The 23,712-nt window shown below is 46.5% G+C and overlaps 1 protein-coding gene across 1 annotated transcript in view; it reads right to left on the reverse strand.

Moving 5' to 3' along the window:
- Positions 1–436: 436 nt before the first annotated feature.
- sapcd2 (suppressor APC domain containing 2) overlaps positions 437–23,712 on the reverse strand; it is a 30,341-nt gene continuing 7,065 nt past the window's right edge. The window contains exons 2-6 of the mRNA XM_079816285.1: positions 20,152–20,279; positions 13,408–13,554; positions 12,870–12,971; positions 11,493–11,594; positions 437–2,939 (exon numbers count right to left, since the gene is read on the reverse strand). Of these exons, the coding sequence (XP_079672411.1) occupies positions 2,811–2,939; positions 11,493–11,594; positions 12,870–12,971; positions 13,408–13,554; positions 20,152–20,279 (608 nt within the window). The 3' untranslated portion in view covers positions 437–2,810. The remainder of the gene's footprint in view (positions 2,940–11,492; positions 11,595–12,869; positions 12,972–13,407; positions 13,555–20,151; positions 20,280–23,712) is intronic.

Consider the following 23,712-nt stretch of genomic DNA (forward strand, 5'->3'; position numbering starts at 1 on the left):
GTGGATTAATGTTGTGAACAGCCACCCTGATGGAGACTGAGGATCACCACCTGCCTCTGCAGTGACTCTACACCGGATAACGTTAGTTTTATTGTGGACGTTCACTGATGATCCGCTGCAGAATGGGCCGACCCGATTATCTCCCGCCCGGGCCTTCATCCCCCGTCCCGCCGACATCTGGTGCCCTGAGTGATGTCTAACCCTAACAAACTCAACACAGATTTCATTTGGACTTTACAGGAACTTTAACGATCATTTTTCCAAAGCAACATCCAAACGCTGAGCTGCAGAGAACGCAGAGGATCTCTCCAGAGAATGAAGAGAACACACTCTTCAGCTGCTGCGGTCCGTCTGCGGGAAATGTGTGCTGATTTTGTTTTGTGTCTTTATGAACACACACACACACACGCACACACACACACACACTAGCTTCTGTAAACTGAATTGCTAATTTATTTCAGTAATAATTGAAAATCATGTGGCAGATCATCAGGGCTTTATAGAGGTGAGGTCAAATGATATACATTAATGTCAGATCTCAGTATATCACACAGGTATAAATGCTTCAACACGAGCGGCAACAAGGAAAGACGAAAGAGGATTGACTTTGAATGCTGTGAACTTCCTGTTTTTCAGCGGCTGTCGTTGAACCCCACAGACGTTCTCCATTCCCGACACGAGCCATCTTTAGAGGATCACAGGAACACATCCAGTAGTCCAGATCACGTCCACATCCTTCCTTTGACCTCCATGCCATCAGGGCTGAGAGAGAACCAGGCAGTTCTCGAGTAATGTTCACATCATTCAGGTCTGAAATGCACTTTCATGCCACGCTGTGCTTTTATATGGCTATAGTAAATATATACGGGAAGGGTTTAGTCCTCTGAAGGGTCATGTCACTGCGGTAGTCATTCATAAAATAACATACAATTAATCTTCACCCCTGGTTAAACGGGAAAAAGATGAAACCATCAGTCACGGTGAAAATGAGCTGTCAAAGAATCATACAAACGCAGAACCAGTGAAAGAATGTTCCAGGCCATCCGTGAGCCGCTGTCATTTACCACAGCCAATCATTCTCACTCATTACTCCCGCCTCAAAAAACAACTTAACTGTGTAAATATCACTCGTGTTTTACTGATGTAAGTGCTTAAACAAAAACACAAGCTTCCTGCTTTTAATCTCTCTAGAATGACTTCCATTATTACAAAGACCTTCCTGTTCTTCTGCACTCACTTCCTGTGGCATTAGACAGCGAGTCCCGGACGAATCGTCTTCAGGAAACCTGATCATACGGTTCCTCATGCAAAGACGGACTGGAGCAGAATAAAGGCGTCCGGAGTAGGGATGGGCGATATCGTATCGTTTAGGATAAACCTTCTCTCCACGATAAGAGGAAGTCTTCCTGTGATAATAACACTAAAGCCTAGCCGATGGCGTGTCTCTGTTTCCCTGTAAAATAATTATAATTATTCAGCCTTTATGAAAAGCATAAACTGATGCAGAGCGATCTCATTGGCCGGCGCTCACCCAATACTGTTTGATTTCAGCAAATCAGTTCAATCTGAAAACATGCTTGGGGTTTAACTTTCGCTGTTCACACTATAAGAGTATGAATAAATGCAGAATCTGTGTAATTATTATTGTGTGATGTTTTCAGCACAGTCGCACTATTTTAACATGATCTGCACTTTTACAGAAGAAAAGTATTTCTGCAACTTTCTGCTGGTGTTGATGAGTCGGTTCTTCTTTTATATGTAAAGAGTTTATTATAGGAGCGTATCTGATGACGGGAACGCTTTACTTTAGATCAGTGTGTGTGTGTTTCTGAAGAATGTGTGCGGCTCTCACGTGTCACGCTATATCTTTATCGTCATTGATATCGTTATCACAAACATTACCAGAAAATATTGTGATAGATATAGTTTTAAGTCCATATCGCCCATCCCTGGTCCTGGGGTGCATTTTTCATTTTGACCTCATCATTTTTAAATCATAATATCATAACGTCTCTATGGTGATGTGCAGGACTTCTCCAATCCGTTTAAGCCCCGCCCCTTTCAGATCCACTTCTGTCACCTTTAACAGCAAAGTTTATTATGAGATGCTCAAAAACAGCCAAAGACGTATGCATGTGTTCAGATGAAGGAGAGGGAACACAGCACAGCCAATCAAAGCTCCACAACTCAAACCATCAAACCAAACGAAAGATCCACAGCACACGATGATCTGACTGATCGACTGATCGATTGATCGACTGATCGACTGACCGACTGACCGACTGTGAGAATGAAACGGCCAGAACTTTAAAAGCAGCATCTGTGTTTATTCTTACAGCTGGAATCCGGTTTATTGTTCTGCTTGCTTCATTTAGTCTCAGCTGGTCTGGGGTGATGATGATGATGATGATGAAGATGATGATGATGATGAAGGTCAGATGAAGGTGTGATTGGGCCGCAGTGAGCAGCAGTGTCCGGCTGGTCTCTGTGATGATGATGGTGATGGTGAAGGTGATGATGATGATGATGATGATGGTGATGATGATAATGATGATGGTGATGATGGTGATGATGGTGATGATGGTGATGATGGTGATGGTGGTCAGATGATGATGATGAAGGTGATGATGATGATGATGATGATGAAGGTGATGATGATGATGATGGTCAGATGAAGGTGGAGTCGAGGGCGCTGCTGTCATGAGCCCCGCGAGCGCGAGCTTCGAACAGCTGGAATCCGGTTTATTGTTCTGCTTGCTTCATGAAGTCCGGCTGGTCTGGGGTGATGATGATGATGATGATGATGAAGGTCAGATGAAGGTGGAGTCGAGGGCGCTGCTGTCATGAGCCCCGCGGGCGCGAGCTTCGAACAGCTGCTTGATCAGCGCAGACTTCTCCTGCTCCAGCTGAGTGATGCGCTCGCTCTTCTCGCTCACTTCCTGTTCGGGAGAGAGGAAGACACACCAGGACCTTCAGAATTATAGCATTTCACATCCTGAGAAAACTTATTTCAAAGACCTCGATTACTGTGCTTTCTCTCCAGAACAGGAATGAGGGACTATTCTACACAAAAGGTCATACATTCTGTTTTAAATACCAAGATTGAAATGCCCTTTAAAGGTCCCATGGCATGAAATTTTCATTTTATGAGGTATTTCAACATTAATATGAGTTCCCCTAGTCTGAATATTGTCCCCAAGTGGATAGAAATGTTGATCGGTGTAAAAGCGAGTTCTGGCTGTCTCTCTCTGCCCTTGAGAAAATGACAGGCCAGACTAGCCAATCCTGAAGTCTCCTGTTTTGACGTCCACACAGGAACGGTTCCCTCCCTTTCCTCCACCCAGAGAATCTGGCACGCCCATACAAACGCTATATTTGTGGCACGAGTGAATGCTGGCAGTTTCTCAGTGTTTGGATGTACAAATGAAAACAGAAGTCTTTTTTCAGTTCCTTCTGATCTGTGATCAGTGATTTCTGATGTGTAGCTAATTATTTATTATTCGTGCACACACTGCGGCTTCTCTCTCTCCCGACAGAACGGTGTTTTCGTATTTTCTATCTTGTGAGTCAGTGTTTTTGTACGTCCTCGTCGTGTCTATCGGTTCTAAAATGTGCATACAGTCGTGAGTTTCTGCTCAACATCGGCAGTCTCACATCTCTTTAGAGATAAACCTCACACACGCCGAAGCTCGGGCTGCACTGACCGGTCGGCCTTCAACATCCCCGACCCCCAGTACTGCATCTTCAACATCACTGACCCCCAGTACTGCATCTTCAACATCCCCGACCCCCAGTACTGCATCTTCAACATCCCCGACCCCCAGTACTGCATCTTCATCATCCCCGACCCCCAGTACTGCATCTTCAACATCACTGACCCCCAGTACTGCATCTTCAACATCACTGACCCCCAGTACTGCATCTTCAACATCACTGACCCCCAGTACTGCATCTTCAACATCACTGACCCCCAGTACTGCATCTTCAACATCACTGACCCCCAGTACTGCATCTTCAACATCACTGACCCCCAGTACTGCATCTTCAACATCACTGACCCCCAGTACTGCATCTTCAACATCCCCGACCCCCAGTACTGCATCTTCAACATCACTGACCCCCAGTACTGCATCTTCAACATCACTGACCCCCAGTACTGCATCTTCAACATCACCGACCCCCAGTACTGCATCTTCAACATCCCCGACCCCCAGTACTGCATCTTCAACATCACCGACCCCCAGTACTGCATCTTCATCATCCCCGACCCCCAGTACTGCATCTTCAACATCTCCGACCCCCAGTACTGCATCTTCAACATCACCGACCCCCAGTACTGCATCTTCATCATCCCCGACCCCCAGTACTGCATCTTCAACATCCCGACCCCCAGTACTGCATCTTCAACATCACTGACCCCCAGTACTGCATCTTCAACATCACTGACCCCCAGTACTGCATCTTCAACATCACCGACCCCCAGTACTGCATCTTCATCATCCCCGACCCCCAGTACTGCATCTTCAACATCACCGACCCCCAGTACTGCATCTTCAACATCACCGACCCCCAGTACTGCATCTTCAACATCACCGACCCCCAGTACTGCATCTTCAGCATCCCCGACCCCCAGTACTGCATCTTCAACATCCCCGACCCCCAGTACTGCATCTTCAACATCACCGACCCCCAGTACTGCATCTTCAGCATCCCCGACCCCCAGTACTGCATCTTCAACATCCCAGACCCCCAGTACTGCATCTTCAACATCCCGACCCCCAGTACTGCATCTTCAACATCCCGACCCCCAGTACTGCATCTTCAACATCACCGACCCCCAGTACTGCATCTTCATCATCACTGACCCCCAGTACTGCATCTTCAACATCACCGACCCCCAGTACTGCATCTTCAACATCACTGACCCCCAGTACTGCATCTTCAACATCCCGACCCCCAGTACTGCATCTTCATCATCCCCGACCCCCAGTACTGCATCTTCATCATCCCCGACCCCCAGTACTGCATCTTCAACATCACCGACCCCCAGTACTGCATCTTCAACATCACTGACCCCCAGTACTGCATCTTCATCATCCCCGACCCCCAGTACTGCATCTTCAACATCACTGACCCTCAGTACTGCATCTTCAACCTCACTGACCCCCAGTACTGCATCTTCAACCTCACTGACCCCCAGTACTGCATCTTCAACATCACCGACCCCCAGTACTGCATCTTCAACATCCCCGACCCCCAGTACTGCATCTTCATCATCCCCGACCCCCAGTACTGCATCTTCATCATCCCCGACCCCCAGTACTGCATCTTCAACATCACCGACCCCCAGTACTGCATCTTCAACATCACTGACCCCCAGTACTGCATCTTCATCATCCCCGACCCCCAGTACTGCATCTTCAACATCACTGACCCCCAGTACTGCATCTTCAACATCACTGACCCCCAGTACTGCATCTTCAACATCACCGACCCCCAGTACTGCATCTTCATCATCCCCGACCCCCAGTACTGCATCTTCAACATCACTGACCCCCAGTACTGCATCTTCAACATCACTGACCCCCAGTACTGCATCTTCAACATCCCCGACCCCCAGTACTGCATCTTCAACATCCCCGACCCCCAGTACTGCATCTTCAACATCACTGACCCCCAGTACTGCATCTTCAACATCCCCGACCCCCAGTACTGCATCTTCAACATCCCTGACCCCCAGTACTGCATCTTCAACATCACTGACCCCCAGTACTGCATCTTCAACATCCCCGACCCCCAGTACTGCATCTTCAACATCACTGACCGCCAGTACTGCATCTTCAACATCCCCGACCCCCAGTACTGCATCTTCAACATCACCGACCCCCAGTACTGCATCTTCAACATCTCCGACCCCCAGTACTGCATCTTCAACATCCCCGACCCCCAGTACTGCATCTTCAACATCACCGACCCCCAGTACTGCATCTTCAACATCCCCGACCCCCAGTACTGCATCTTCAACATCACTGACCCCCAGTACTGCATCTTCAACATCCCCGACCCCCAGTACTGCATCTTCATCATCACTGACCCCCAGTACTGCATCTTCAACATCCCCGACCCCCAGTACTGCATCTTCAACATCACTGACCCCCAGTACTGCATCTTCAACATCCCCGACCCCCAGTACTGCATCTTCAACATCACTGACCGCCAGTACTGCATCTTCAACATCTCCGACCCCCAGTACTGCATCTTCAACATCCCCGACCCCCAGTACTGCATCTTCAACATCCCCGACCCCCAGTACTGCATCTTCAACATCTCCGACCGCCAGTACTGCATCTTCAACATCTCCGACCCCCAGTACTGCATCTTCAACATCCCCGACCCCCAGTACTGCATCTTCAACATCCCCGACCCCCAGTACTGCATCTTCAACATCCCCGACCCCCAGTACTGCATCTTCAACATCCCTGACCCCCAGTACTGCATCTTCAACATCACTGACCCCCAGTACTGCATCTTCAACATCCCCGACCCCCAGTACTGCATCTTCAACACCCCCGACCCCCAGTACTGCATCTTCAACATCACTGACCCCCAGTACTGCATCTTCAACATCCCCGACCCCCAGTACTGCATCTTCAACATCACTGACCGCCAGTACTGCATCTTCAACATCCCCGACCCCCAGTACTGCATCTTCAACATCACCGACCCCCAGTACTGCATCTTCAACATCTCCGACCCCCAGTACTGCATCTTCAACATCCCCGACCCCCAGTACTGCATCTTCAACATCACCGACCCCCAGTACTGCATCTTCAACATCCCCGACCCCCAGTACTGCATCTTCAACATCACTGACCCCCAGTACTGCATCTTCAACATCCCCGACCCCCAGTACTGCATCTTCATCATCACTGACCCCCAGTACTGCATCTTCAACATCCCCGACCCCCAGTACTGCATCTTCAACATCACTGACCCCCAGTACTGCATCTTCAACATCCCCGACCCCCAGTACTGCATCTTCAACATCACTGACCGCCAGTACTGCATCTTCAACATCTCCGACCCCCAGTACTGCATCTTCAACATCCCCGACCCCCAGTACTGCATCTTCAACATCCCCGACCCCCAGTACTGCATCTTCAACATCACTGACCGCCAGTACTGCATCTTCAACATCTCCGACCCCCAGTACTGCATCTTCAACATCACCGACCCCCAGTAACGCATCTTCAACATCACTGACCCCCAGTACTGCATCTTCAACATCCCCGACCCCCAGTACTGCATCTTCATCATCACTGACCCCCAGTACTGCATCTTCAACATCCCCGACCCCCAGTACTGCATCTTCAACATCACTGACCCCCAGTACTGCATCTTCAACATCCCCGACCCCCAGTACTGCATCTTCAACATCCCCGACCCCCAGTACTGCATCTTCAACATCACTGACCGCTAGTACTGCATCTTCAACATCTCCGACCCCCAGTACTGCATCTTCAACATCTCCGACCCCCAGTACTGCATCTTCAACATCCCCGACCCCCAGTACTGCATCTTCATCATCACTGACCCCCAGTACTGCATCTTCAACATCCCCGACCCCCAGTACTGCATCTTCAACATCACCGACCCCCAGTACTGCATCTTCAACATCACCGACCCCCAGTACTGCATCTTCATCATCACTGACCCCCAGTACTGCATCTTCATCATCACTGACCCCCAGTACTGCATCTTCAACATCTCCGACCCCCAGTACTGCATCTTCAACATCTCCGACCCCCAGTACTGCATCTTCAACATCCCCGACCCCCAGTACTGCATCTTCATCATCACTGACCCCCAGTACTGCATCTTCAACATCCCCGACCCCCAGTACTGCATCTTCAACATCACCGACCCCCAGTACTGCATCTTCAACATCACCGACCCCCAGTACTGCATCTTCATCATCCCCGACCCCCAGTACTGCATCTTCAACATCACCGACCCCCAGTACTGCATCTTCAACATCCCCGACCCCCAGTACTGCATCTTCATCATCCCCGACCCCCAGTACTGCATCTTCAACATCACCGACCCCCAGTACTGCATCTTCAACATCACCGACCCCCAGTACTGCATCTTCATCATCACTGACCCCCAGTACTGCATCTTCATCATCCCCGACCCCCAGTACTGCATCTTCAACATCTCCGACCCCCAGTACTGCATCTTCAACATCCCCGACCCCCAGTACTGCATCTTCATCATCACTGACCCCCAGTACTGCATCTTCAACATCCCCGACCCCCAGTACTGCATCTTCAACATCACTGACCCCCAGTACTGCATCTTCAACATCACCGACCCCCAGTACTGCATCTTCAACATCTCCGACCCCCAGTACTGCATCTTCAACATCCCCGACCCCCAGTACTGCATCTTCATCATCACTGACCCCCAGTACTGCATCTTCAACATCCCCGACCCCCAGTACTGCATCTTCAACATCACTGACCCCCAGTACTGCATCTTCAACATCCCCGACCCCCAGTACTGCATCTTCAACATCACTGACCCCCAGTACTGCATCTTCATCATCACTGACCCCCAGTACTGCATCTTCAACATCCCCGACCCCCAGTACTGCATCTTCAACATCCCCGACCCCCAGTACTGCATCTTCAACATCCCCGACCCCCAGTACTGCATCTTCAACATCCCCGACCCCCAGTACTGCATCTTCAACATCCCCGACCCCCAGTACTGCATCTTCAACATCCCCGACCCCCAGTACTGCATCTTCAACATCCCCGACCCCCAGTACTGCATCTTCATCATCACTGACCCCCAGTACTGCATCTTCATCATCACTGACCCCCAGTACTGCATCTTCATCATCACTGACCCCCAGTACTGCATCTTCAACATCACCGACCCCCAGTACTGCATCTTCAACATCCCCGACCCCCAGTACTGCATCTTCAACATCCCCGACCCCCAGTACTGCATCTTCATCATCACTGACCCCCAGTACTGCATCTTCATCATCACTGACCCCCAGTACTGCATCTTCAACATCCCCGACCCCCAGTACTGCATCTTCAACATCCCCGACCCCCAGTACTGCATCTTCAACATCACCGACCCCCAGTACTGCATCTTCAACATCACCGACCCCCAGTACTGCATCTTCAACATCACTGACCCCCAGTACTGCATCTTCAACATCACCGACCCCCAGTACTGCATCTTCAACATCTCCGACCCCCAGTACTGCATCTTCAACATCCCCGACCCCCAGTACTGCATCTTCATCATCTCCGACCCCCAGTACTGCATCTTCAACATCCCCGACCCCCAGTACTGCATCTTCATCATCACTGACCCCCAGTACTGCATCTTCAACATCCCCGACCCCCAGTACTGCATCTTCAACATCCCCGACCCCCAGTACTGCATCTTCAACATCCCCGACCCCCAGTACTGCATCTTCAACATCACTGACCCCCAGTACTGCATCTTCATCATCCCCGACCCCCAGTACTGCATCTTCAACATCTCCGACCCCCAGTACTGCATCTTCAACATCCCCGACCCCCAGTACTGCATCTTCAACATCTCCGACCCCCAGTACTGCATCTTCAACATCCCCGACCCCCAGTACTGCATCTTCATCATCACTGACCCCCAGTACTGCATCTTCAACATCACCGACCCCCAGTACTGCATCTTCAACATCTCCGACCCCCAGTACTGCATCTTCAACATCCCCGACCCCCAGTACTGCATCTTCAACATCACCGACCCCCAGTACTGCATCTTCAACATCACTGACCCCCAGTACTGCATCTTCAACATCACTGACCCCCAGTACTGCATCTTCAACATCACTGACCCCCAGTACTGCATCTTCAACATCTCCGACCCCCAGTACTGCATCTTCAACATCCCCGACCCCCAGTACTGCATCTTCAACATCCCCGACCCCCAGTACTGCATCTTCATCATCACTGACCCCCAGTACTGCATCTTCATCATCACCGACCCCCAGTACTGCATCTTCATCATCACTGACCCCCAGTACTGCATCTTCAACATCCCCGACCCCCAGTACTGCATCTTCAACATCACTGACCCCCAGTACTGCATCTTCAACATCCCCGACCCCCAGTACTGCATCTTCAACATCACTGACCCCCAGTACTGCATCTTCATCATCACTGACCCCCAGTACTGCATCTTCAACATCCCCGACCCCCAGTACTGCATGTTCATCATCACTGACCCCCAGTACTGCATCTTCAACATCCCCGACCCCCAGTACTGCATCTTCAACATCCCCGACCCCCAGTACTGCATCTTCAACATCCCCGACCCCCAGTACTGCATCTTCAACATCACCGACCCCCAGTACTGCATCTTCAACATCCCCGACCCCCAGTACTGCATCTGGCCCACAGCGGAGGCACCAAACGCGGCGTGAGATTAAGCAGAAGGGGGGTAAGCGTGAGGGTATCCGGCTAGGCTAGCCAGCTATCCCCACAATAAACTGGATTACATTCGATTACTGCTGTTGTGTCTTTGTTTGCGCTGTGTACTCAATGCGCGTCACTGACGCTTTTCATATGATTGGAACATATCTTAAAATAATGCTATAATCAACACTTACTAACTCGTTCATCTCGCTGTAATGCTACATTGCATGTGTTACAAAGTTGGTAGAATAATGATGAAGACGGACTCGGTGTGACTGGGACTCGTGTTTATTCAGAACTCTCAGATACAAACACAATAAACTCGCGCTGACAGCGCTCTAACAACTCAGTAGTTACTATAAATAACTTTGTTAGCAATCGCTCCGTCTTTGGTACATTAGTGATGTTCGGTTCGCAAACTAATCATTCTTTTGAAATGGTTCTTTTTAGTGAACCGACTGAATGACTGAATCGTTCTAAACGGTTTGCGTCTCCAGTCAGCGCTGATCCATAATTTACTAAAGTTACTAACTTTCTGACATGAGTGACAGCCCCTCCGACTAGAAATAAAAGAATAACCTGAAGTATACTCTAGTAACTACAACAGTTCACTGAACTGAGACTGACAGAACTGATGAGAAGTGAACTCAGGTCCATCCGTCTCTCTGGCAGCAGCTCGTGCCTGGTAGACCTCATTAAACCACGCCCCCTCCGCTCATTTCAAATGCAAAGATGTCAGCCAATCACAACAGTGGGCGTTTTTACTGTCTCACAGCAGACACGCCTCTTGAAACAGGGCATTCAGCCACAGGCAAACATCAGTATAGAAAAAATGCCCTTTATTTCTAAATTATGACATTTTATGATGTAAAAATCATACTAACAATATAAGTACACTTCAGGAAACATTACAAAATAATAGAAAAATGCCATGCCATGGGACCTTTAAAACATTATAGCAAGTGCAAGCCAGTGGCTCTCATCTGATATCTGAGTGTGACCTCTGACCTGTGTGAGGAGGCGGTTGTGCTCCTTCAGTGTGTGGATGGCCTGAGGAGGAGCGGCGCTGGACGACCCGGCGGACGACAGCGGGCCTGAGGACGGGAAGGTCTGGAGAACAGCAGAACACACACACACACACACAAACTGAGCTCATTCTCAGACAGGAAGAGAACCATCAGGAGCTAAAGCGACAGTAGGTGTGTTTACATGGAGCTCTGTAACCGGTATAAAAGTCCAATCCGAATGAAAATACTCCATATAAACACCTCAATCGGAATAAAAATGGCCAAACGGAATGAAATTGTAATGGGTTTGAGAGGGGCGGGATAAACCTTTTCATGAACCGATCAAACGAAAAATCTCACCATGTAAACGCCCTGATCCGAGAACTGTGAGTGTACGACCTTCTGTGACTGATATACAGCGCTCGCCTCCACAATTGAAGAGTGTGTGAGCACTCAAACCAGGCTAATGCTGACAAGAGAGGAAAGCTCATTTTATGAGGCATTAAACGTTTTATTTCGTAACATGTTGAACATGATGTTGGAATAATGACAGTCATAGCCTGGCTACAGCATCTCATCTCCAGCGTTAGTCTGAGGCTTTAACTGAGCCTGACAGAAGAATTCATCTTTCTGAGGTGATCTTACACTTTACTACAAATAATAAATAGCTTTTATAAAACTGTATAAGTCCTGGTGGCCGGTGAGAGTTGCCATGGCAACGGGAATATTCAAGCTGCTGGAGAGGACGCGTCGACATTTTGTTTCTCGTAAGTTAGATATTAAAAAAAGTTCAACAACTGCTTCAAACTGGTTAAGTAACATTACCCACAGTCTACTTTAATTACTTTTGTTAATATTTATACCTTTGTGATTATGGTATCTTTCCTTAATCATCTGAAATATCTGTGCGTTTAGTACTAATGATGTGGAGCACGTCTTGAATGCTTTCATTCATATTTCACCGTACATCCTATGTTTTTATTAATAATTTGGCATTTTATAGTTAATTTTGTGTTTTTCAAAATAAATGAATTGAATTAATATTGATTCCGCATTCATTATTCACAGCTGTTGAAATAGCCATTGTATAGGACATAAATTAGTTTAAACTACTGCATGTCCGCCCACAGAAAAATAAATAAATATAAAAATGATCAACACAGAATTATTGATCCACGATACTAACGTTACGAATCTGATGCACAGACAAACTGTGCTCACGTCACAATGATCCCGATCTAAAGTCAGCACATGAACACCAGATGGGTTTAGATAACGGCTCATGTAAACAGTCCAGCGAATCTTTCAATCGGAATGACAAAAAAAGTGCACATGTAAACGTGGCTACTGATATCAGAGTGAAAGGATGGACACACACCTTCCCAGAGCAGGAGATTAGATCCCTGAGGCAGCGCGTCACTTCCTGTAGTTTAGGCAGAAGAACATCCAACCGACTCTGACAAGATTCAGCCAAAAACTCCTGAAGAAACACAACACGTGTCAGAGATGAGCTTTTTGATTAAGACGATCAATATTTGAGCCCTGGAATTGTCTTTCTGGGAATCTGTATAACCATAGGAAAACACACTCACTGTTCATCTACGTCTAACACTGCAATCAAATCAGCATTTTCAAGTTTTCCTTGTAAAAGTTTTCCATTATCTTCAAACTCAGTTCAGTTCTAACACACACACACACACACACACGCACACAACTATAATGCAATGAAAATGTTAGCCTTTAGCCAGAGCTCTGTCTTTCTGTCTGTAATGAGCCTCAAGTGTTCTTAAGTTAAATCAGAAAGAGCGCTGGAATCAGTCCGTCCTCCCACTGGAAGACTTCCTGGACTGTAGTTTTGAATGAGACGTCTCACAGCAATGGTGTGTGTTAACCCAGGGACAGGAAACATGACGTACGGTGGAGTGGCGGCTCTGGCCGACGTGTCTCTGGGTCTCAGTGATGGTGTGGATCTGGGTCTGGTACCAGTCTCTGGCTCTCTCCAGCACATCCAGCCCGGCCAGCAGAGAGTCCTTCTCCTGCTCCAGCTCCTTCATCTGCTTCAGCTGACACACACACACACACACACACACAGCGGTTCACTGAAAACAGTGCTGCTCATTTAAGGCTGAAGAAATTAACATTAATGCTGTATACACACATAAAGAACAAACTCACACATTATCAAAACACACTGTGTTATGTGTAATAATGATATACAAAAAGTAAACGCTTGACAAATCAAAATGTATTTATAAAGCACAATAAAACAACAGTAGTTGACCACTGAATGAACGATGAAACTAATCTGAGGGAAACCGGAAGGATATTCCACCGTTCCGCCGCTCAACTGATCGAGATCTTCAGGAGATCTGGCAGATGTTCGACATCATGACAACACCTAACAGAGCTCAGTACAAGTTAGAATCTAACACACATAACTGGGTGTAATGTGACTGATCAAATGACATGTCAAACATCACACTGTCATCTGTTTCTCATTCTTCTGTTCATCCTGTCTTACTGGCATTTCATAAACGGAGTGATCCTTCCACACTCGAGCAGTGGAAGTGAACACAGGAGCCGTGTGATCGGTGTCCAGGTGTGTGTGTGTGTGTGTGTGTGTGTGAGTGTGAACACAGGAGCCGTGTGATCGGTGTCCAGGTGTGTGTGTGTGTGTGTGAGTGTGAACACAAGAGCCGTGTGATCGGTGTCCAGGTGTGTGTGTGTGTGTGTGTGTGTGTGTGTGTGTGAGTGTGAACACAAGAGCCGTGTGATCGGTGTCCAGGTGTGTGTGTGTGTGTGTGTGTGTGTGAGTGTGAACACAAGAGCCGTGTGATCGGTGTCCAGGTGTGTGTGTGTGTGTGTGAACACAAGAGCCGTGTGATCGGTGTCCAGGTGTGTGTGTGTGTGTGTGTGTGTGTGAGTGTGAACACAAGAGCCGTGTGATCGGTGTCCAGGTGTGTGTGTGTGTGTGTGTGAGTGTGAACACAGGAGCCGTGTGATCGGTGTCCAGGTGTGTGTGTGTGTGTGTGTGTGAACACAAGAGCCGTGTGATCGGTGTCCAGGTGTGTGTGTGTGTGTGTGTGTGTGTGTGAACACAAGAGCCGTGTGATCGGTGTCCAGGTGTGTGTGTTGGATGTGAACACACCACAGCGCTTCAGTTTAGGGTGTGTGTGTGTGTGTGTGTGTGTGAGTGTGTGTGGGCATGTTTTCGTGAAATATCAGGACACAAATGTGTATAATGACATGGGTATTACAAAAAGAGGGTGAAATATGAGGACGTTCCCCATGTCCTCACTTTTCAAAATGCTCATAAATCACACAGAACAAGTTTTTTTTCACAGAAAGTGAACTGCACAGTCTCCTGTGAGGGCTAGGTTTAGGGGCAGTGTAAGGGGATAGAAAATACGGTTTGTACAGTATAAAAACCATTACGCCTATGGAATGTCCTCACATTTCACAAAAACAAACGAGTGTGTGTGTGTGTGTGTGTATGTGTGAACACAAGAGCCGTGTGATCGGTGTCCAGGTGTGTGTGTTGGATGTGAACACACCACAGCGCTTCAGTTTAGGGTGTGTGTGTGTGTGTGTGTGTGTGTGTGTGTGTGTGAGTGTGTGTGTGTGTGTGTGTGTGTGTGTGTGTGTGTGTGTGTGTGTGTGTGTGTGTGTGTGTGTGTGTGTGTGAACACAAGAGCCGTGTGATCGGTGTCCAGGTGTGTGTGTGTTTGTGAACACACCACAGCGCTTCGGTTTAGGGTGTGTGTGCTGTCGTCTTCACCGGCTACTCGCTCGGGCTGGGCGATATGGACAAAAATCATATCTTGACAATATATGGTATATATCTCAATATTTTCTACGTTTTTATAAATGGATTTTTAAAAAATAGGTATTTATTTTTGTCAAATGTATTTTACATCCTGCTCAATGGTCCTACAATGTTCATATTGAAGGCTATGAAAATAAATATAGTGAATGTAACCATGCAGGCAATGCTATATAGCATATTATGAGCAAAAAAGAACATGATGAGCAGAGGGGGGAGATTACAGACGTTAGCACATTCTGAGGTAAATACTTTAGTAGAAGTTTTAAAAAGAGGGAAACAACAGCTTTAGGAAACGCTTGAACGTGTTTAATTTAGAGCAGCTCTCATCAAGCTCCAGTTTTAGAACGATGAACTGCCGTCTCAACGGTTTTTAAAGCGGCCCGTGAGTGAAACAGAGGGAATAAAGGGAGGGGTGAGGCTTTGAGCCGTGTGTGTGTGTGTGTGTGTGTGTGTGTGGAGGGCCGGCGACAGGGAAATTCCTCTTTGTATAGAGACGGACACAACCGCTGTTACAAGAGAACCCATGTGAACGCCACATGAGGGACAAGAGCGACACATCGCATTAACACGGTCCTCTTCAAATACTAAAACATGAGGAAAGTTTAGCAGAACAGATGATTCAAGTCAGAGTAAACGGCCATTGTAGAAGAAAGAACAGCAGAGTAAACACCATCCCACACACCCGTCCTCCGTCTGTCACTCACCCAGAGGTAGAAGTGCAGGGCTCTGCTGGAGAACAGGCTGCTGCTCAGAGGGATGAAGACGCTGGTGTAAGCGGCCCACACCGCAGCCTCCAGGCCCCGGGGCCCGAGCCGACTGACCACCATGAGGAGGAGGGAGACCCGAACCCAGACTCAGAGCGACAGCAGCGAGAGAGAGACAGATGAGAGGAGGGACAGAGCGACAGGAGACCCGAACGACAGACTCAGAGCGACAGCAGCGAGAGAGAGACAGATGAGAGGAGGGACAGAGCGACAGGAGACCCGAACGACAGACTCAGAGCGACAGCAGCAGGAGAGAGACAGATGAGAGGAGGGGCTTCAGACTGACCACAGCCACGGTCATCTGACATCTGCAGAGTCAACGCTTTCAGACACTTGGCATGATGGACAGAAAGGGTTACAGCGAGAGCCTCACACTTCGCTCTGACCGCCCTGCCATCGATCCGTGGACGCGCTGGCGCTCTGACGCAGATCCAATGCTTGGTCTTTTTTTAAACTGTATTTTAAAGAATATATATTGTATATATATACATATATATATACAACCCCAAATCAGAAAAAGTTGGGACAGTATGGAAAACGCAAATAATAAAAAAAGAAGTGATTTCTAAATTTACTTTAACTCGTATTTCATTGCAGACAATATAAACACAAAATATTTCATGTTTTGTCTGGTCAACTTCATGTCATTTGTAAATATGCATCCTTTCCTGTCATTCAGACCTGCAACACATTTCAAAAAAAGTTGGGACAGTAAAGCATTTACCACTTTGTAATGTTGCCATTCCTTTTCACAACACTTAAAAGACGTTTAGGGACTGAAGACACCAAGTGATGAAGTGTTTCAGGTGTAATTTTGTCCCATTCTTCCTGCAAACAAGTCTTAAGGTGGGCAACAGTTCGGGGTCTTCGTTGTCCACATTCTCTATTGGAGACAGGTCGGGACTGAGGCAGGCCAGTCAAGTACCCGAACCCTCTTCCTCCGCAGCCAGGACTGCAGAATGTGTGCAGAATGTGCTTTTGCATTGTCTTGTTGAAATATGCATGGACGTCCCTGGAAAAGATGTCTTCTTGAAGGCAGCATATTATGCTCCAAAATCTCGATGTACTTTTCAGCATTAATGGAGCCTTCACAGAAGTGCAAGTTACCTTTGCCAAGGGCACTGACACAACCCCATACCATGACAGACCCTGGCTTCTGGACTTGTTGCTGGTAACAGTCTGGATGATCCTTTTCTTCTTTGGTCTGGAGCACACGGCGTCCATTCCTCCCAAAAAATACCTGAAATACTGCTTCATCTGACCACAGTACACGTTTCCACTGTGTGATGGTCCATCCCAGATGCCTCCGAGCCCAGAGAAGTCGACGGCGCTTCTGGACACTGTTAACATAGGGCTTCCTTTTGGCACAGTACAGTTTTAACTGGCATTTGTGGATGTAACTACGTATTGTGGTGCTTGACAAAGGTTTGCCAAAGTAGTCCTGAGCCCATGTGGTGATATGGCTTCTAGATGATGACGATTCTTGATGCAGTGCCGCCTGAGGGATCGGAGATCACGGTTGTTCAGCTTAGGCTTGCGCCCTTGTCCTTTACGCACTGAAATTCCTCCAGATTCCTTGAATCTTTTAATTATGTTATGCACTGTTGAATGTGAAATATCCAAATCTCTTCCTATCTTTCTTTGAGGAACATTGTTTTTAAACATTTCAATAGTTCAATCACGTATTTGTTGGCAAACTGGCGATCCTCGGCCCATCTTTGCTCCTAAAGGATTAGACCTTTCTTGGATGCTGCTTTTGTATCAAATCATAATTACAATCACCTGTTGACATCACCTGTTTCAAATCACATCACTATTTAACCATTTTACCTCATTACTAGCCCTAAATTGATTCTGTCCCAACTTTTTTTGAAATGTGTTGCAGGTCTGAATGACAGGAAAGGATGCATATTAATATGGTAAACAGAATGAAATAATGTACAAAACTGATATTCTCGTCAATGTGTCCGTCTGGCGGAGCAGATATAGATGCAATTAGATTGACTGATAGATAGATAATTTGGGAGATAGATAGATAGATAGATAGATAGATAGATAGATAGATAGATAGATAGATAGATAGATAGATAGATAGATAGATAGATAGATAGATAGATAGATAGATAGATAGATAGATAGATAGATAGATAGATAGATAGATAGATAGATAGATAGATAGATAGATAGATAGATAGATAGATAGATAGATAGATAGATGTATTAATTGTCCACTGGGGAAAGTTGTTTTCATAGTAAAAATTTCTTCATCAGCTACGGAATCATGGTATTCATGCATATGCCTTTAGTTTGTTTTATTTTTGATAAAATAACGTATGACGTATGTCTCAACCATTCAGAAAGCTGCAAGAAATTACATTTGCACTGAACTATTTCCCATTTCCACGTAGATAATAGGGATAGGGATTAATAGGGATTCCCCAATAATTGCCGCCAGTTTCTCATCAAGAGGCTCAGCTCCGGTGTCCCCTTCCCCACCCGTGGCAGACACACTCTGGCGATGGAGCGCTAGACGCTTTTTTACCTCAACTTTGATGTCCAACCATTTCTTTTTTATTTCGCAATGGTCTGAGGTTGTGAGGCTACAGCATTTACGGCGTCTGCAACCTTTTGCACCTCAAGTGTCTTTTTGGCATCAGTAATGCCCACACTGTGCCCTCCAAACAACACTTTCTCCTCTTTTCTACCTCGCCAACGATAAACTTCTACTTCACATTGAGTGAAGTTACGTTTTTTTGATTTCCTCTCTGTGTTTGCCATGATTTCGCAATCGATGAATATTAACTTGTGGGCGTTTCACAGACTATTTATGGGCAACTATGGGCGTGACATGAAGCCGCAAAAGCTGCGCTACATTTAGAATTGATTGTGATTTATTAAGGGAAAACTGCGTAGGATGTGCGTGCGCACGGTTTTATAAATCTGAATATTTCTGTGCGTACGCACGTCCTATGTTCCATCCGTACGCCACTTCTGACGCAAATCCTACGCAAAGTTTTATAAATGAGGCCCCTGGTGTTAGCATCCCATTGACTCCCATTCATTTTGGCCTCACTTTGACAGGGAATATCTTTACATCTGAGGTGTTTAAAGACTCCATTCGTCCATTGCTTATTTCTAAACAAACACGACAATGTATAAAAGGCTCCATTACCTTGTATCTTATACTATCGCCCTGTAGAAAACGTTTTTGTAAAAAAGTAGGCTAACGATTGCGTCATGACCACGCGACTCCTTCGTGCTGTTGAGCAAATGACCCTATAGACCCGAGGAGAAGCTCGTAGGCAATCTTTACTGTCTATGAGGCAATCGGGGGGACTTGGAGGCATAAACGCAGATAGAGATGTCCCAAATCCTGCTTCATTCATCAAAAGTTGCTCCTGCTCACTTTCTCTGTCTCTGCAAGATTCGGTGATTCAGATTTCACTTTGCACAACTACTAGAAGACTTGCCACTGTGGGACAGGCTGATCACGTCACATCTCCGTCGTCCAGCTCAGTCTGAGGCTGCAGGACATCAGACTTCAGGAAGAGATGCTTCTATCTGATTTCAATTATCTCCGTTGAAGTTGAGTCGCTCAACCATTTCTTTTACTGTCTATGGTAGCACTTTACAATAAGGTTCATTAGTTAAAGGGTTAGTTCACCCAAAAATGAAAATTCTGTCATTAATTACTTACCCTCATGTCGTTCGACACCCGTCAGACCTCCGTTCATCTTCGGAATTAATGACAGAATTTTCATTTTTGGGTGAACTAACCCTTTAACATCAGTTTAACCATCCCTCTGTTCTTCCACCTGTTCTTCCCTCAGATGGCGCCCAGAAGGCAAACGTTTGAAATTCTTGATTTAATAATAGGTGATATACAGTCATTTCCTTAAAGTTGAATGTGCCTCTCTTACAGCCTGTCTATGATAAATATCAATAGGCTGAATTTGATTTACCCGTATGACTTTTCCTTTTACCGCATTTTATGAAATTCAGAAATAACATAAAATAATGGTAAATAAAGTGAAATGTGTACAAACATTATAAAAACAAATCTCCTGTACCATCCCATAATCGACTCCGTTAGTGATGGTGTGGCGGCGCTGTGGATCTCGGCTCCTCGTGTGCCGGCGTGACCTCGTGAAGCCCGTCGTCGAGTCGCTCCGTGAGCGAGGCAGAGCCAGGCTCTCCACTGGGAGAGGAAACACACAGCACATCAACAACATTCAGTCTCACAATCACAACTACACAATTAACAACTCTAGAATAAAAGCACCTCCGTTCAGTTGAGCTGGTTTACCACATCACTGCCATGGTGGAGCGACCGTGATGATTTAAGACAAATACTGTTTTAATAGTTAAAGTCTGTTTCTATAAGACAAATATGAATATGATGCTTGTGTAATATCAATGTCACTCTGTTTGGTAAGAATATTTGAGCCTGTTTGGAGATTATTGTTCCACTCACCGCAAAATAAGTTTCCCTTACAGTGGAGCTGATTCAACTTTACAATCTACACATCATTATGGCAAACAATAACCAACTAGATTGTTTTTTTTACAACTCTGTTGTAAATGTGTCCCTTTGACTGAATGTTGTCATATGAACAACTAATCATTAAATAGCCTTAAAGTCGGCATGAAACGGAAGTTGAGATCGTCTTTTTCTCCTTATTGTGACGTATATCGAAGTGAAATGGTTTCTGAAATTAGTAAAATGTAGGGCGAGGCTTGATTTCGTCCTTCGGGAATTGATTGGATCGTTGGAAGTTGGGCGTTGCTAACAAAATGGAGGCAGATTTGAAGTTTGCACTCAGTTGTGGAGAAAAACTCGATCTATCTCCTAAATAAATGTATTTTCTCTCTAAATCTTTTCTACATAAATGTTACTGAGTATATTTCCTCACTTTTCGCTGGTTTATGCTACAGATTTTACTTATTTTAAGCCTTTTATGGCTTTATTTCTGTAAAGCTTTTTTCTCAGCTCTCCGCTTATATCCCCGTAAGCGCGTTCACACGCTGCATTCCTCAGTGCGAGCCGTCACGATAAGCTGTTCGTCCGACTATATTGAGTAATTTTTACATTAAAAAAAGCTTTTATTTCTCATATATTTCTCTCTTTTTGCCTCAAGTCCTTCTTGAAGAAGGTATTGTGTATACCGAGAAAAATGCACCTAACCACGATCAGTGACATGTTTCTGAGAGGAGGTGCAGAAACGAGACGGGGCGATAACCCCGCCCTCACGCCATAGCCCCGCCCTCACGCCATAGCCCTGCCCTCACGCCATAGCCCCACCCTCACAACATAGCCCTGACCTCACGCCATATCCCCACCCTCACGCCATAGCCCCACCCTCACGCCATAGCCCCGCCCTCACGCCATAGCCCCACCCTCATACCATAGCCCCGCCCTCACACCATAGCCCCGCCCTCACGCCATAGCCCCACCCTCATACCATAGCCCCGCCCTCACGCCATAGCCCCGCCCTCACGCCATAGCCCCACCCTCACACCATAACCCCGCCCTCACGCCATAGCCACGCCCTCGCACCATAGCACATGACCAGGAGAGAAGAGAGGTTGTTTCGATGGGGGAGGGAAAGTTAACATATTTGATTAAAGATTATAAGGGTAAATTAATTTTTAAAAAATAATGAAGTGCACAGATAAATCAGTTATAGTAAACACTACAATATTAATATAAAAATACGAATTGTAAAATTTGATTTCATGCCGCCTTTAAGAGTTAAGCCTCATCAAGCATAAATCATAGTAAAGGTTCTTGGTTCATTGTGAATCAAAGGTCACTGAAAGGACTCAGTTCAGTTAGAGTTAGTTGTGACCTCAGTAATGTTGTGAGTTAGGGTTAGGTCAGTTGTTAGTGTGGGTCAGTTGTGACCTCAGTAATGATCTAGTCGAGTTAGGGTTAGGTCAGTTGTTAGTGTGGGTCAGTGTGACCTCAGTAATGTTGTGAGTTAGGGTTAGGTCAGTTGTTAGTGTGGGTCAGTTGTGACCTCAGTAATGTTGTGAGTTAGGGTTAGGTCAGTTGTTAGCGTGGGTCAGTTGTGACCTCAGTAATGTTGTGAGTTAGGGTTAGGTCAGTTGTTAGTGTGGGTCAGTTGTGACCTCAGTAATGTTGTGAGTTAGGGTTAGGTCAGTTGTTAGTGTGGGTCAGTTGTGACCTCAGTAATGTTGTGAGTTAGGGTTAGGTCAGTTGTTAGCGTGGGTCAGTTGTGACCTCAGTAATGTTGTGAGTTAGGGTTAGGTCAGTTGTTAGTGTGGGTCAGTTGTGACCTCAGTAATGTTGTGAGTTAGAGTTAGGTCAGTTGTTAATGTGGGTCAGTTGTGACCTCAGTAATGTTGTGAGTTAGGGTTAGGTCAGTTGTTAATGTGGGTCAGTTGTGACCTCAGTAATGTTGTGAGTTAGGGTTAGGTCAGTTGTTAGTGTGGGTCAGTTGTAACCTCAGTAATGTTGTGAGTTAGGGTTAGGTCAGTTGTTAGTGTGGGTCAGTTGTGACCTCAGTAATGTTGTTAGTTAGGGTTAGGTCAGTTGTTAGTGTGGGTCAGTTGTGACCTCAGTAATGTTGTGAGTTAGAGTTAGGTCAGTTGTTAGTGTGGGTCAGTTGTGACCTCAGTAATGTTGTGAGTTAGGGTTAGGTCAGTTGTTAGTGTGGGTCAGTTGTGACCTCAGTAATGTTGTGAGTTAGAGTTAGGTCAGTTGTTAGTGTGGGTCAGTTGTGACCTCAGTAATGTTGTGAGTTAGGGTTAGGTCAGTTGTTAGTGTGGGTCAGTTGTGACCTCAGTAATGTTGTGAGTTAGAGTTAGGTCAGTTGTTAGTGTGGGTCAGTTGTGACCTCAGTAATGTTGTGAGTTAGGGTTAGGTCAGTTGTTAGCGTGGGTCAGTTGTGACCTCAGTAATGTTGTGAGTTAGGGTTAGGTCAGTTGTTAGTGTGGGTCAGTTGTGACCTCAGTAATGATCTAGTCGAGTTAGAGTTAGGTCAGTTGTTAGCGTGGGTCAGTTGTGACCTCAGTAATGTTGTGAGTTAGGGTTAGGTCAGTTGTTAATGTGGGTCAGTTGTGACCTCAGTAATGTTGTGAGTTAGGGTTAGGTCAGTTGTTAGTGTGGGTCAGTTGTGACCTCAGTAATGTTGTGAGTTAGGGTTAGGTCAGTTGTTAGTGTGGGTCAGTTGTGACCTCAGTAATGTTGTGAGTTAGGGTTAGGTCAGTTGTTGGCGTGGGTCAGTTGTGACCACAGTAATGTTGTGAGTTAGGGTTAGGTCAGTTGTTAGTGTGGGTCAGTTGTGACCTCAGTAATGTTGTGAGTTAGGGTTAGGTCAGTTGTTAGTGTGGGTCAGTTGTGACCTCAGTAATGTTGTGAGTTAGGGTTAGGTCAGTTGTTGGCGTGGGTCAGTGTGACCTCAGTAATGTTGTGAGTTAGGGTTAGGTCAGTTGTTAGTGTGGGTCAGTTGTGACCTCAGTAATGTTGTGAGTTAGGGTTAGGTCAGTTGTTAATGTGGGTCAGTTGTGACCTCAGTAATGTTGTGAGTTAGGGTTAGGTCAGTTGTTAATGTGGGTCAGTTGTGACCTCAGTAATGTTGTGAGTTAGAGTTAGGTCAGTTGTTGGC

This window comes from Gobio gobio (assembly GCF_949357685.1).
Source record: "Gobio gobio genome assembly, chromosome: 4".
NCBI lineage: Eukaryota > Metazoa > Chordata > Actinopteri > Cypriniformes > Gobionidae > Gobio > Gobio gobio.